General features: G+C 39.0%; 1 protein-coding gene across 19 annotated transcripts in view; it reads right to left on the bottom strand.

The window, feature by feature from the left end:
• Positions 1–13,879, bottom strand: part of rimbp2 (RIMS binding protein 2) — a 199,095-nt gene that overhangs the window by 86,440 nt on the left and 98,776 nt on the right. For all 19 annotated transcript variants that reach the window (XM_031902438.1, XM_031902444.1, XM_031902408.1 and 16 more), the window contains 1 exon segment: positions 12,317–12,457. In XM_031902438.1, the coding sequence (XP_031758298.1) occupies positions 12,317–12,457 (141 nt within the window).

Below are 13,879 nucleotides of genomic sequence, written 5' to 3'. Positions count from 1 at the left end.
CTAGTAGGTTTAAATTTGCCCAAACTGACAATAAGTTTTAATATAGTTTTAATATAGTCTTCTGGACAGTTATTGCTTATAAGGCTTTTAAATGGGTAATTTCTGTGACTTTTTGGTCAGCAGCTTTTCAGTTTGGAATCTCAGCAGCTTTCTGGTTGCTAGTTTCCAATTTTACCTAGTAACCAATCAGTGGTGTAAATGAAAGATTAGGAGATGAACAGCAGTGGTGCTGAAATAAGGTCCCCATTCATACACATTTCTGGATCTTGGTCCCCAGGGAAAACTGTCCCCATGTTGTACTAGTTCTAAAGTAGGGTTTTCCAAATGTTCTGCCCAGGTACAATATGAGGATGCAATTTACCCGCTCATTTTTAAGATAAGAGGAATAATACATCTGGCTAAAACTTTAAAAAGTGGGCATTACCTATACAAATATTTTTTGAGATGTGCTACTTGCTGCGTGTTCCCACCATCCCACCATCGTATGGAAAAGCATCATATTCAATGTTTTTACACATACTATACAATAACAAGGCACTGTGATATCCTAGTTAGGATTACCAAGCATGGATGGCAAGGGGATGGGACGAGTGTAATGAAAGGGGCACGGTGGTTAAGTAAAGAGAGGATCATATGAGGATTTGGTGGGTAGAGGCAAGGTTATAGAGGGGATAGAGATGATCTGCTTCAAACAAGCTTAAACCTCATGACCCCTGGCATGCCAGTACGAGCTATTCCTGATGTCACTATATTTCTTAGTATTAAAGGAACTGTTCAGTGTAAAAATTAAACTGGGTAAAATTGATAGACCACACAAAATAAAAAATATTTATAATATAGTTAGTTAGGCAAAAATGTAATCTATAAAGGCTAGAGTGAGCAGATGTCTAACATAATGGCCAGAACACTACTTGTTTCAGCTCTTTAAGCTCTTAGTTAAACAGTGACTTTAGGGGGGGGGCACATGGGACATAACTGTTCAGTTGGTTTGTGAGCACGCAGGTCAGATTCATATGCAAACTAACTGAATAGTTATGTCCCATATGCCCCCCCTCCCATCAAGTCACTGATTGGTTACTGACTTTTAACAGGTTAGAGAGCTGTAAAGGAGGAAGCTGGGTTCTGGTTATTATGTTAGATATCTGCTCACTCCAGCCTTTATAGATTACATGTTTGCCTAACTAACTATATTAAAAACATTTTTGATTTTGTGCAGTCTATCTATTTTACCCAGTTTCATTTCTACACTGAACTGCTCCTTTAAGGACACTAACCAGGCATTGCAATGTGAGTGGGCAGTGGGAATCCATGCATTTTACTTTTGTGTTTATAATACTCTGGAAAGTATGGATTTAAACCCCAAGGAGTGGTTACAAACACAGCTTGAAAGTGGAAATCTCACTGGCTTTTCTTTGAGGCTAAATTAGCAATGTCTCTGCATGACAAAACTCTGCATTACACTAAACTAGGGACCCAGCAGAGATGGAAAAGCTGAATCACTGTGGGGAGAAAGACATTAATATTTGTTTTTCATTTAGTCGGGAAGGGTAAGCTGTTCTAATTTCCAACGTGCTCACCTAGAACACATACTCCCCTCTGGCTCTAAATACACTTTAATTGCATATTTCCAAAATGTTTCAGTCTTAAAAACATGACCAAAATATTCCAAGGTAAATATCAAATGTTATTTGTCAAATGGCCCCAAGAAAATGTCTCTCCTGATAAACTGAGGAACAGTGAGTTCCCTGCTATTAGCTTGTCTGATCCACTGAGCACTAAATGGGTTGTGCTCCTAATTATACAGTGAGGGCTGTTCCACAAAATGACTGACAATACATGTTCCACCCATTAGCTAATGTAATATAACAGTCCAATTTCAGTTATCCATGGTTAGCTTTACTATACCTTGCTTTTGACTTTCTTTGCAGCTATTCACGGTCGGTCACCGAGTGGTAAATGGTTCCAGGGAAAACAGAAAGTGAGCACAGCAAAACTCCTTTATTGTGACTGAGCACCTTTCCCGGAGTCATTTCAGCTGTCAGTGCCTCAGTATCGGGGAGTTAAGGCGGAGTGTGGAGTACCAGAGAATCATTTTTTTTGCCAGATGCCATATCACTAAGATCCCTTACATGGCCTTTTATCTGTATTGCCAGAGCAGCTATGGAAAGGCAATGTATAGGGACAGCAGTGCCTCCATACATATGTGTTTCCTCAGTTATAAAGATGCTCGCCAGGCCTAATTGTCCAAGATTGGTTTTGGGGGCACACTTTCCCAATATTAAAATAGGGACACATATAAAGTTGAATGACTGCATATGCTTTATTTCAGCCTTGCATATCCCTGTATTATAGGCATAACTGTATATATTTGTTTTATGTTACACACAAGGATCCTACTTACGGTCATTAGACAGTGACGATGTCTCACAGCAAATTAAACATAATACCTACACAATACATAAATAGCAATCAAAAGTTAGTAGTCTGTAATTGGCCATTGTCACATTCTCTTCAAAGCTTCTGGTTAAATACAAACTGGACAAAATAAACATAACAATGGCATCATTAACCAATTCATTTTGTGGTTTATTTGGTTAAAGTGATCCAACAGGCGTAACCTGTTAACTTCTTCATCAAAGTAATTTTGCTCTTTAATATCAGACAATATAGATGCAGAAGGCGACTCTGCAGGTGCCGAGAACCTGCTGCTCCCGGCGTACTTATTTGCTTTAAAATATCAAAGAGAGTGCATTCCTGCGTGCAAGACACTGTGCAACATGGCAAAGCCAGAAAGCTTCTGCGGGCAGGGATTTAGATACAAGGCCTTTTGATGTCTAATGCTAAGGCTGGATGCACAGAAATTAACACTTTCTCCAGTTCCAACTGCAGACTCCGAAATTTTGTAACTGCTTTAATCTTCAATTGCCTGAAAGGACCAGCAACACCAAAAATGCATTTTGTATGCATTTAAAATTAATATACTATTACCTTCTGCTCGTTAAAAAAAATGTGTATTTTCTTCAAAAGCTTTACTACAGGTAATATAAATAAGCTGAGGCATGGCCATGAAGGCAGCCATTCAGCTTGATATTGGATTACAGGGCACACACATTTACATAGGTAATGTGAGGTTTGCAGAATATAATTGTCATACAAATGTATATAAATTTATATAACCAAACCCTTCTCAAATAAATAGAACATGCGTCACCTTGAAATTGTTTGTAAGTATTAGATGAACAGATGTAACTGTAAAAAAATAAATCTCTCTCTCTCCCAAAGGGGAAAGGAAAAGTAGGGAGCACACAAGAGAGGGGACCAAAGAAGGAGCGTATAAAAAGAAAACCTGATTAAAGGAGAACTAAACCCTACCGCCTTGTATTGTGACATTTATATTCTATATATACAGTATATTGTGAGTTGGTCCCTAAGCTCAGTAACTGACAGCAGCACAGAGCATGTGCAGTGAAACAGCAGAAAAGATGACGGGGAGCTACTGGGGCATCTTTCTATTTACAGCTAAAGGGCTGTGGTCACATTGGGCTGGTCCAGAATCTCCAAACATAATGTACAACATTTCTGGCCCACCTCTTTGTCAATCTTTATTTCCCCTATAATGATATGTCTATTCAAAGTGATAATTTTTTGTTGATGCAAACATTTAATTTTCTAATGATCTTGTGACTGAAAGGTTTCTGTAGGCATGTACAGTATATAGCAATAGTAATTTGCAGAACTGTACCTTAAACTATTCAGCTACACATTGAGCCCCTTATTGCTAGTTGAATCATGCATTTGTTTTCTGTATGCAAGTTCAATATATCAAGGCCCCTGATGGCTGCAAGGGTTGCCAATCAATTTAATTGCCAGAAGATTCTGATGTTCATATGCTTAAAAGAGCAGTAAACAAAGTGAAATTTTGAGCACAATTATCATGTTTTTTCCCACAATGCAGTATTTTTTCCCAGAATTTCGAAGTGTGCAATTAATGTGTGCACCGTAATCTTTCTGCACAACTGAACCACAACAATTGCTGCAGGTCGCTGTGGGAACCCTGGCACTGGCAGAATAGTATTATTTAAAAATGTTATTTAAGCTACTGAAACCCCATTTATGAGCCCCACTGTGGTGCTCTTTGGCATTGTTGATAAAATGGTTATTGACAAGAAAGTAACACATTTATTCACCCGCTTTGCTTTATGCATAAGTCAATAATAATCCTGGAATGAATCCAAGCAATAGCACTGAAACTGAGACACAGGGAGATACTAACCGCAGCCCTGGCAGATATATTAACTCCCATGGATTATTTGGGAGATTTCCTGATTTGCCCTCCTTGTATTTTGCAATTCGGCAGTGAACAATATTGAGCAGTGCTGGGGACATGATTTGGGGCATGGGCAGGGTAATGTTTGTAGCTAAGGTGCACTAGAAACACAAAAGCACTGGGTTGGTGTCGCTGCCCTGAGACTGTATAAAGTTACACAGGATCGGACTGGGCCCAAAACCCGGTCCCAGCCAGTATATGAGACCTTCAGAATGGACAGATATCTATTGGGCGGTTTGAAAATCCCCAGGGCCAATGATCAGATTATAATTTGGGCCTATGGGGAGCCATTGCTCTGTCCCAAAAGGATTTTCAAGCCTGCCTGGTAGGTTTCTGGGCAATTTTTGGGCCAATATAAATCAGGCAGGTCATCAGCAGGCCTCCATACATGGGAAAATAAGCTGCCATCTTGGTCTGGAGAGGCAGTTTATATTAGCCCACATATGGACACTTTTACAGACATTCAAAATTGAGCAAATAATATATTTAGTGAGGTTTTTAATTTGAGAAACCAATAGCTTGCAACTTGATGCATATACGAGCACAAGGTGTCAGAATAGGGGATAAATCACAGCAGCTATAAAACTCACTCAGTCATGATGCTTTAGTGCATGAATCTGAAGTAATAAAGCAATGGTAATGTATTAAATATCAAGGTCTCCAATGCATTAAGGTACATCATTTTAGCTAAATCAAATAACCCTCATTAATAAGTCTAATTTAATTTCGGGTTTGAAAGCCAGCTAGGATAGGAACAAATTAAAGTATATTTCGTTAGGGAATGTAATTGCTTTTTACTTCTTTTTCTGTGCTACAGTGCAGACCTCCTGGCGGAAATGTCATTCTGGAGACTGGGCGTTCAGATTAGGAATTCATTTACAGACCCTGCTGGTCTGCAGTTTAATGACTTAATCAGGTTTGCTATGAGACTGGTTCTGTGCTTCCAGCCATAATTCAGGTCATGCCCATAAGAACTGATAGGCAGCTTACTAATACTCACAAGGTGAATGCAAACAGAGTGAGTGTGATACTAGGCTGGGGGGGTCATCACCATTTACATTATCATCTTTCCAAAATTTAAACTGCGTAAGTTCTGTAAGTGCTTCACACAGTGCTATAGGAGCTGCAGATCCCACAAAACAAATTGACTCGGCTTGAAAAGAATGATATAAATCCTATCCTTAAGTTAGAGAGGGCTATAGTTCTCATTTAGTTACCTTAACAAGTAAACTTAGGGGCAGATTTATCAAAATGTAAGATTAGAGCTCACTACAGAAAAAAATCACCAACTTTCTATTCATTCCTATGGGATTTTTAGGATCATATTTATCAAATGGTGAACCCACTGATAAATATGCTTCTAAAAATCTCATAGGAATGAATAAAAAGTGGGTTTGTGGTGAGCACTAATTTCACACTTTGATAAATGTGCCCCATACAGTACAACAGTCAATTCTCTTCTATATAAGACATACCTGTATTTCTAACATCCACAGACACCTGGTACTAACTAGGGTTGCCACCTCACCACTTAAATACCAGGCACATATTGAATCCACAACCTGCATGTCTAATTAGTTAATTAATTTAGATACAGGCTGCGTGTTGCACATAAATCAGTACAGCCTATAGCTTGCATTTTAATGATTTGCTAACTAGCCACTCAATAAGTGGCTGCTATTAAAGTGGTGAGGTGGTAACCCTTGTACTAGCTGTTTAGGTCTCAAACAAAAAAGACTAATTAAAAAAGGAACTGCTGCCATACTCATATACAGAGAGCTTACTAATAATCTGTTTGTTTGTACTCAGTACATAAGAGATTTCATTGCTGAGCTTTCCCTTTACACAGAATGCGCCAAGCTTGCTGGAAGCTATTTATAAACCGCCACCCACTGTGGTACTAAAGGGCTTCCGTGTTTTTATAAATGCAAATGTATTTAAAACCATGCAGAGATCTCTAACTTCTCTTAATTGCTGTTTCTGCTCTCTGTAATACCTCAATCATATCTCCATACATCTCTAATTCCACTAGAGAAGAGAACATCAAGAAAGTACTTATCAAACAAAAATGGCATTTCGGCAAAGTTATGGCTCATCATGATAATAACATATTCACTATGTTTAGTGTACATGTACATTTGTGCATTTGTATATGTCACTATACAAGTATTTCCTTCAAATTGTGTGTTGGAAATTTCACATACATATGGTTTATATAAAAAGAAGTGTGTAAAGGGTCTGTAACAGGACATACAAAGAGAAAGTCAGAAATTGCTTTGACATACATATTGGAACCTGCAGATTGATTTGCAAAGAAGGGTATATCAGTGCTGGGTAGAAGGTCTTGGGCTACTTATTTGCCCTTATTCTGCACTCTTTTGTGCCCTGGGCAGGTCTTTCATAGGTGGATTATGTGGTTACAACAGACTCTTAATTTTCTGGGAAAAAGAAACCAAAGCAACAAAGGATTGTGCCTAAATCTACTGGAAAGCCTTCCTAAAACAGCAGAGGCTGCTATAATAGCAAATGGAGGACCAAGTTCCCATTAATAACCTTAATAAAAGAATGATGGACAGAAAGGTGCATAATGTTGGACAGAAAGGTGCATATTGAATTAGATATAGCTATAGATAAAGGTGTGTCCTGTGGGATACACTGAGCCAAGAACCTTAACAAGTCCAGGACTTAGCTTCCAACAACTACAGCAAGCCAGTTACATAAGCTTTGCTGATTACTAGGCAAGACGAGAATACTTGATGGTGTGGTTGAGACCCTAATCCTTGTATTACCAGATGCTGGTGATATGCTCAATCTTACTTGAGATGCAATTACCAGTCAATAGGACTGATGTTGGAAATGTTTTCTGTCTGTATTTATAACAATGAAATTACACAGCAGAAATGAATTTGGTCTCATAAAACATGGGAAAATAATCATACCAATTTATTCCATTTGACTTAGCTCAACTCTGCCTCACAAAGAATAATAATTTCTATGAAAGAACAAGGAGTACAAAGAAGGTGGAAAGCATTATTCAGATCAATGAGATAGCTCAATAATAATGATGGTGGGGCAGAAGCTCAGGAGGGTTAGTAGTTACTAGGGGGACAGTTGTAGTGGGTCACTAATGAAAATTTACTTGAGTTTAAAATTAGACTTAGAAATGGAGGGACTGGAGGACTATGACTCCATGTATTACCACCAAAATGCAGACATGGAGATAATGCTGGCCGTAACAGGAGGCTAACCCAGAGGAGGCATGAATGTGTAAGTATTAGTGAAGACGTAGCATGAGGATTAGTGAGCACAGGCCTACGGAAGAGACAAGTGATATAGTGTTTGCAATACGAATTCCCCATGTAAACTGCTCAAAATGCTGTACCCCTATTAAAAGAATTTGTATTTTACAGAACTTCTAATCTACCCATCTAAACAGAACATTTAAAGGGTAACTTATTATCCCATATGGAAGAGCACTAAGTGCACTTGTGTGCAGGGTAATTGCAGCACTCTGTGTCTTTGGCAACATAGTAGAGATCAGGCCCTGCAGAAGATCATTTTGGGCAGAAAGACAGGGTATTTTTGCTTCTGTTTTTTTTGCTCCCCAATTTGCTTGCCTCTCAGCTGCCTGTATTAACATTCAGAACTGGGCAGAAAATTCATGGCCCCCCTGGTCCTGATGCCTATAGCGGCAATATATAATACACAAGAAAATAAACACAAACACAGTACATTCTGAGACATCTAATAAACATTTGCTTTGCATCTGAAGCTGACAATGTCATATAGTGCTTATGATCCCCCTTTATAAAACGACACCGACAGTGTATGTAGATAGGCTGAAATATATATATATCCGTCCACTGGAAACCAAGACTTCTGGACTAAAACGAACAAAAATAGTAACTGTATTTCTTTTTTCAAACAAGTAAGTGCATTTTAATGGTTGCAATCTAACTAACTGTGTACAGGAGAAACATACCTAAATATTTTCAACGGTTATGACAAATGGACACCTTCCTGGCAATGAGAATGTTCACCTGCCTGGCAACAGATGCCTAAAGCATCCCTTATCTGATCCCCCTGAACAAGAGACTTCACTTCCATTTCCGTCCCAGCCCGCCTTTGGCTGTTATCAGTATCTGCAGCCAGTGGTACCCACAACTGTCACTTAGTAACTGAGAGCACATAGCTTGGGTCTAGGCTTAATTTATGCTACAGCAGATTAATGACAGAAGATGAACAGAATGCAAGGTCTGGGCAAACAGACTGCATGTGGCCATAATGAAGGCATCACTTTCAAAGTAAAACTGATGTGCTGAGTTCTTAGGATATATCAGGTGTGAAATGAAGTTCAACACAGCAGTGTATGAGTAGGATCCATGTGGCTTAGGGATACAATATTTATCTAATGGATGGGCATTATTTTATTTGGTTAACTTACTAAACTGTGTTGTTGCATTAGAAATAAAATGTAACTCAAAAACATGTGACTTTATGTGGCCAGAGGGGCCAATTTATCAATCTGTGTCAAATTCTGTAAAAAAGTGGTGTCAAATAATTGAATAAGGTGTGCATTTTCTTTACACCACTTCACAGTAGCCACCTATAAATGGACTTTGAGTATGATGCAGACAGTGATATTCAGAGACAATTTGTAATTGGTTGGCATTTTTTATTTTTTTGTGGTTTTTGAATTATTCAACTTTTTGCTCAACAGCTCTCCAGTTAGGATTTCAGCAGCTGTGGGATCCAATTTACCCTAGTAACCAGGCTGTTGTTTCAGGAAGCTAAGTCTAATGCCAGATGTAGTGTATTCTCGGCAAGTTGAAAAACGTTCGCCGAGAATATGCCCCTACGATTGAAATCACTTCTACTTGTGCCTGCACCGGGAAGCATTGATTCCGCTCGGGAGCAGGAACATGTAGCCAATATTCCACGAAAATGCAAAGTCTCATGTTTTTTGGCAGATATCAGCTTCATGTGCCCGCAGCTGAGCGCATTCAGTGCTTCCCAGGGCAGGCACAAGTAGAAGTTATTTCAAGTGTACTCTCTGCCACTCTCTGTGGCATTAGCCTTAGCGATAAAAAGTAACAACAGTAACAATTGTAGCCTCACAGAGCAATAGTTTTTTAGCTGCCGGGGTCAGTGACCCCCATCTGAAAGACAGAAAGAAGAAGAGAAAGGCAAATAAATAAAAAACTATGAAAAATAAATAATGAAGACCAACAGAAAAACTGCTAAGCATAGAACATTCTATAACATACTACAAGTTAACATAAGGCTTGAATGTAAATCGGCGTTGGGATGGCATATACGTCGCTGCGATGTCCCGCAGTTGCCCGAAGTTTCCTCTGAAGACAACTTCGGGCAACTGCGGGACATCGCAGCGTCGCGTATTCCATCCCACCAGCGATTTACATTCAAGGCATTGCGGGGAGATTAGTCGCCCGTGACAATGGAGATTTATCGCGGCACGACTAATCTCCCCATGAACCCCTGCCCTTAATGTCAGTGGAAAAAATTCAGGCAGCAATGTTCAACACGACTTTATAAATATCCTCGTTTGTGTATTTCATTGCCATTTAGTATAGTATAGTAAAAAGGCCTCATAGAGTTCATTTCAACTAGAAACTTTTTTGGGTTATGTAATAAAAAGCACTAAGTTTGCCCAGGAGCTGTAACCAATAGCAACCAATTAGTAGGTAGCATTTACACCTGATTAAAAGCAAACATCTTATTGGTTGCTATGGGTTACTGATACTGGGCAAACTTAGTGCCTTTTATTACATACGGGGGTTTGTGTTTTAATGAGCAGCATTCCCTGCTTAAAGATGTTATTCTTCCTTATGAGATGAGCACTGGGTTCATTTTACATCAATGCAAGACCATGGGCGAGTTTTTGATTCGTTAAGCTTCTTTCTGCTCTACTTCCATTAGAAGTAGAGCGATAAAAGTCTGAGTGGGAATTGTAATAAAGGTTGTAAAGAGAAATAAGAACAAAGATTCGCATTTATCAATATAATAATCTTCATCTGACATAAATTGCATTTTTATATTACAGTTGAGCAAAGGTAACATTGTTTGCACAAAGCAATACGTTTTTGCTCTGAGCTATTTTTACCATAGCAACTTATTACATTCCTCCAGGTAAAGGTTAATCTTTACAGAGTCATAACTATAGTTACAACAAGGCACTAAAATACTGATAGTTCCAAAAGCAGAGCTTTGAATATCACTGGATTTGATTTTCCGGCACCCAGAGGCCGCCCCATACCTTGCCCCAATCCCGGCCTGGCTTTGAAATATCTGGTACTTGCAGCTAGCTATGAATTGACTTCCCGCTTCCATGTATTGGCATCATAGCATGACACACAAGCAGTGAAACCCATTTCGACCATTACACAAAGTACTCATGTATGTTCAGTGTAACATAGGGGCATATTTACTAAAGTGAGAATTTCCTACTTGTCTAGGTCGGGGGCAAAAAAAAGTAAGTGCTGATATCAATGTGACTCATAGGCATTCTGATGGGACCTGCAATAATAAATCTGCTGCGAAAGCATTTGCCAGAGTACTTCATAGCTAGCCAAACTAGGCAACTGCCTATATACCACAACTATTGCAGGAAAGTTGCTTGTTGCGGTATAGGTAGGTTGCATAAACAGCCACAGTCAGTCTGAAAAAGATTTAAAAAAAAAAAAATATATATATATATATATATCTGTTGCTTAGCTTTACCTTTAAAGATATACAGCATTACTAACATGCCCGAAAGGACGTCATTTATTACAATAAACTTTTTCCTGCATTATAACATCTAATTTAGTACTTGCAAACCTATAGTCGGAGCCACAAGCTGTATTTAAGGGCAATGGCACTAGGAAACGTAAGTGCTAATTCTAATTTTCCAGACGTCACATACAATAGCAGAACCAAGATCCACAAAGTGCCAGGTGCCTTTAGTACAATGAATGCAGATTATGTGTAGAGTTCCAAAGCCTAGAAACATATGCGCTCTATTCTTTATTACATACATTCAGCACATCTGTAAACCTCACAGCCACTTTGTAAAGTTTAAGAACAATAAAACAACCAGCAAGCAGAATTCCTATCAGAGCCGCCCTGTTATTAAAGAATAAAGAGAGCGAACGATGATTCATTAAGGTCTATTGAAGCGCATTGCAACGTGACTGCCATTGACTTCAATAAACCGTGCAATTTGTCAGCACACACAGATCAATGAATCAGCGCTCGTTTGTGTGACTCAATAGCCTTAATAAGGAAAAGCTGAACTCTGCTGTGATAACTATATATGTAATTAGCCCAAGTGCACAAGATAAGAAATAAATATAAATACAAACTCTTAAGTAGCATGGATAGCAAAATACCAAAACATACAATTACATTTGCCCTTGATGGATTCTGACAGCTGGGATGGACACTCATGGGCCCAGCAAGTGCACTGGCACACACCCGCTATCAGGGCTAATATTAATTGTGGAAAATTGTAAATGCAAAAATAAAGTTTTCCCTAATTAATAAAAATATTCTAAACAACTTTTCCTTATACACTAATTAAACAATTTTAAAGATTTGAAAGTAATCTGTAAAAGTAGCTACAACTGAGTATTTATCTCTCCCATTCTGCACTAATGATTCTGGCTCCTGAAACAATGTAGCACAGACAGGGTCGGATTGGGAAAATACCCAGTGGAACCTGGTGATGGGCCCCTCCAGCCCAGACCCGATCCCTTCCAGTGCTCCTCTGGGCCATCTGCCTCCCCCAACACGCTGAAGGTAAGTTTAATTAATGTGAGCTCAGGGGAGGGGGGTCAGGTGGGTGGCAGAGGCCCCTGCAGGGATTGTGGGGGCCCCAGGGGTGCAGCCCAGTGGGCCCTGCACCCCCCAGTAATACACTGGTAGCTGAAGTCATCTCTCCTCAGCTAAAGGGGAAGGAGAAATTTAGGGAAAACAGCTAAAACTCACCAGAAAATTCCAGTGCAACTTTTCAGGTGACACTGAAGTGACATCGGATTTAAAGGGGCGCGACTTTTCTTCTAGAAATTGGATGTGGCTGTATGATCTGTGTTGAACCGATGGTGGCAGGCACTGGAGATCATTTCTGAACTAGGAGAGGAAAAAACAAAGACTGTTTATTTTATGCATCCAACTGTACAATTTATCCTAAATGAGGCAGTCGGCTTAAGGCTATTAACATAAAGCAGGACTATAGGCAATTCATTTTAATGAATATAATACAGTAACCAAGCAGGCACTCGCTCAGGGCCTTGTGACTGGCATCGATTGCAGTTTGACTGAATGTCATTAATATGAATCAGGTCCAAATAGATTCGTCCACCGACACTGATATTTATTAACTACTCTTAATATCTTTGGAATGTATAGCATGATGTTTTGAGTGACCAAACTGGATCAAGTCAAATTGCACATAGGGGCCATTACATGTAATTGTCACTGTACTGATCTTTGTTTCTATGTAAATGTACAAAGGAAATAGTAGCACATGTAAGGATCTATGGAAGGTGTGAAGTTTATACACAAAAAAATGTTCCATTGGTAGGATTGTAATGTGCGCCTATGTAACAAAGCAAAACCATCCCCACACGCATTTCACCTAATGATGGTTCCGTTTAAAGCCTTGGCTTTGATGGGTTAGTTATGTGACCAACTGAAACTATTTTGCAACACAGAGTAGATTGCCCTGAACAAATCTGCTCCAACTTAGCAATCACTCACAGCTAATAGGATACGCGACTGCACTGTTTTTTAAGCACTAAACCAATCAAAGCTAATTGCTGATTGGTTGCCCAGGGTAACAGCGGTTTGCGTGCCTGCTACACCTGCAGTTTTGGTAACTGATGATTTGACTGCTTAACATCTCAGGTGTTGTTCTTTTAATAGACAATTATCCTGGTTATTAGTAACGGAATTACTATGAAACACAATCCCTTTTTAATTATGTTTTAGTGACATCAAAAAGCTCTGAAAATCTGAGCAGCTTGTTTTGGAAATCTTGAGAAAAACACTGTATTTCCATAAATAGTGGAAAATCAGCTTAACAGAATTATCATGAACAAAATCGTAAGGTGTGTTTGTCCTATTGGATGTCTATATGTGAAACACAATCACTTTTTAATTAGCTAGATACGTCAGAAAACTGTTATTTTCCTACTTGCAATTTTTTTTTTTTTTTTAATATGATACAAAAACAATTGAAACGAAATACGTGACTAAAAAAAGTTGCATGTAGAAGGAGTTTCATACAGAGCAGATGTGGACAAGGGTGGCAATGTGTGCCTCCATCTATGGTTGTGCCAGCTGGCCATGCCCACCACTTGCATTATACTGTATATACTGCCTGCAAGCTGCCACATGACTTTATTAACCAATCGGATCTTAGCTGACCGGGAGTCATTTTCAAGGCTATGGACACTGTAATAGATTTTTAGGAAGGCTGCTTGTGGACAATAAAGATGCAACACAGCATTAAATCACAGTAAACATGTTTGCTCTTTTTCCAAAATAGTT

This window comes from Xenopus tropicalis, chromosome 1 (assembly GCF_000004195.4).
Source record: "Xenopus tropicalis strain Nigerian chromosome 1, UCB_Xtro_10.0, whole genome shotgun sequence".
Taxonomy (NCBI): Eukaryota; Metazoa; Chordata; class Amphibia; order Anura; family Pipidae; genus Xenopus; species Xenopus tropicalis.
This window is presented reverse-complemented; position numbering and strand designations above follow the sequence as displayed.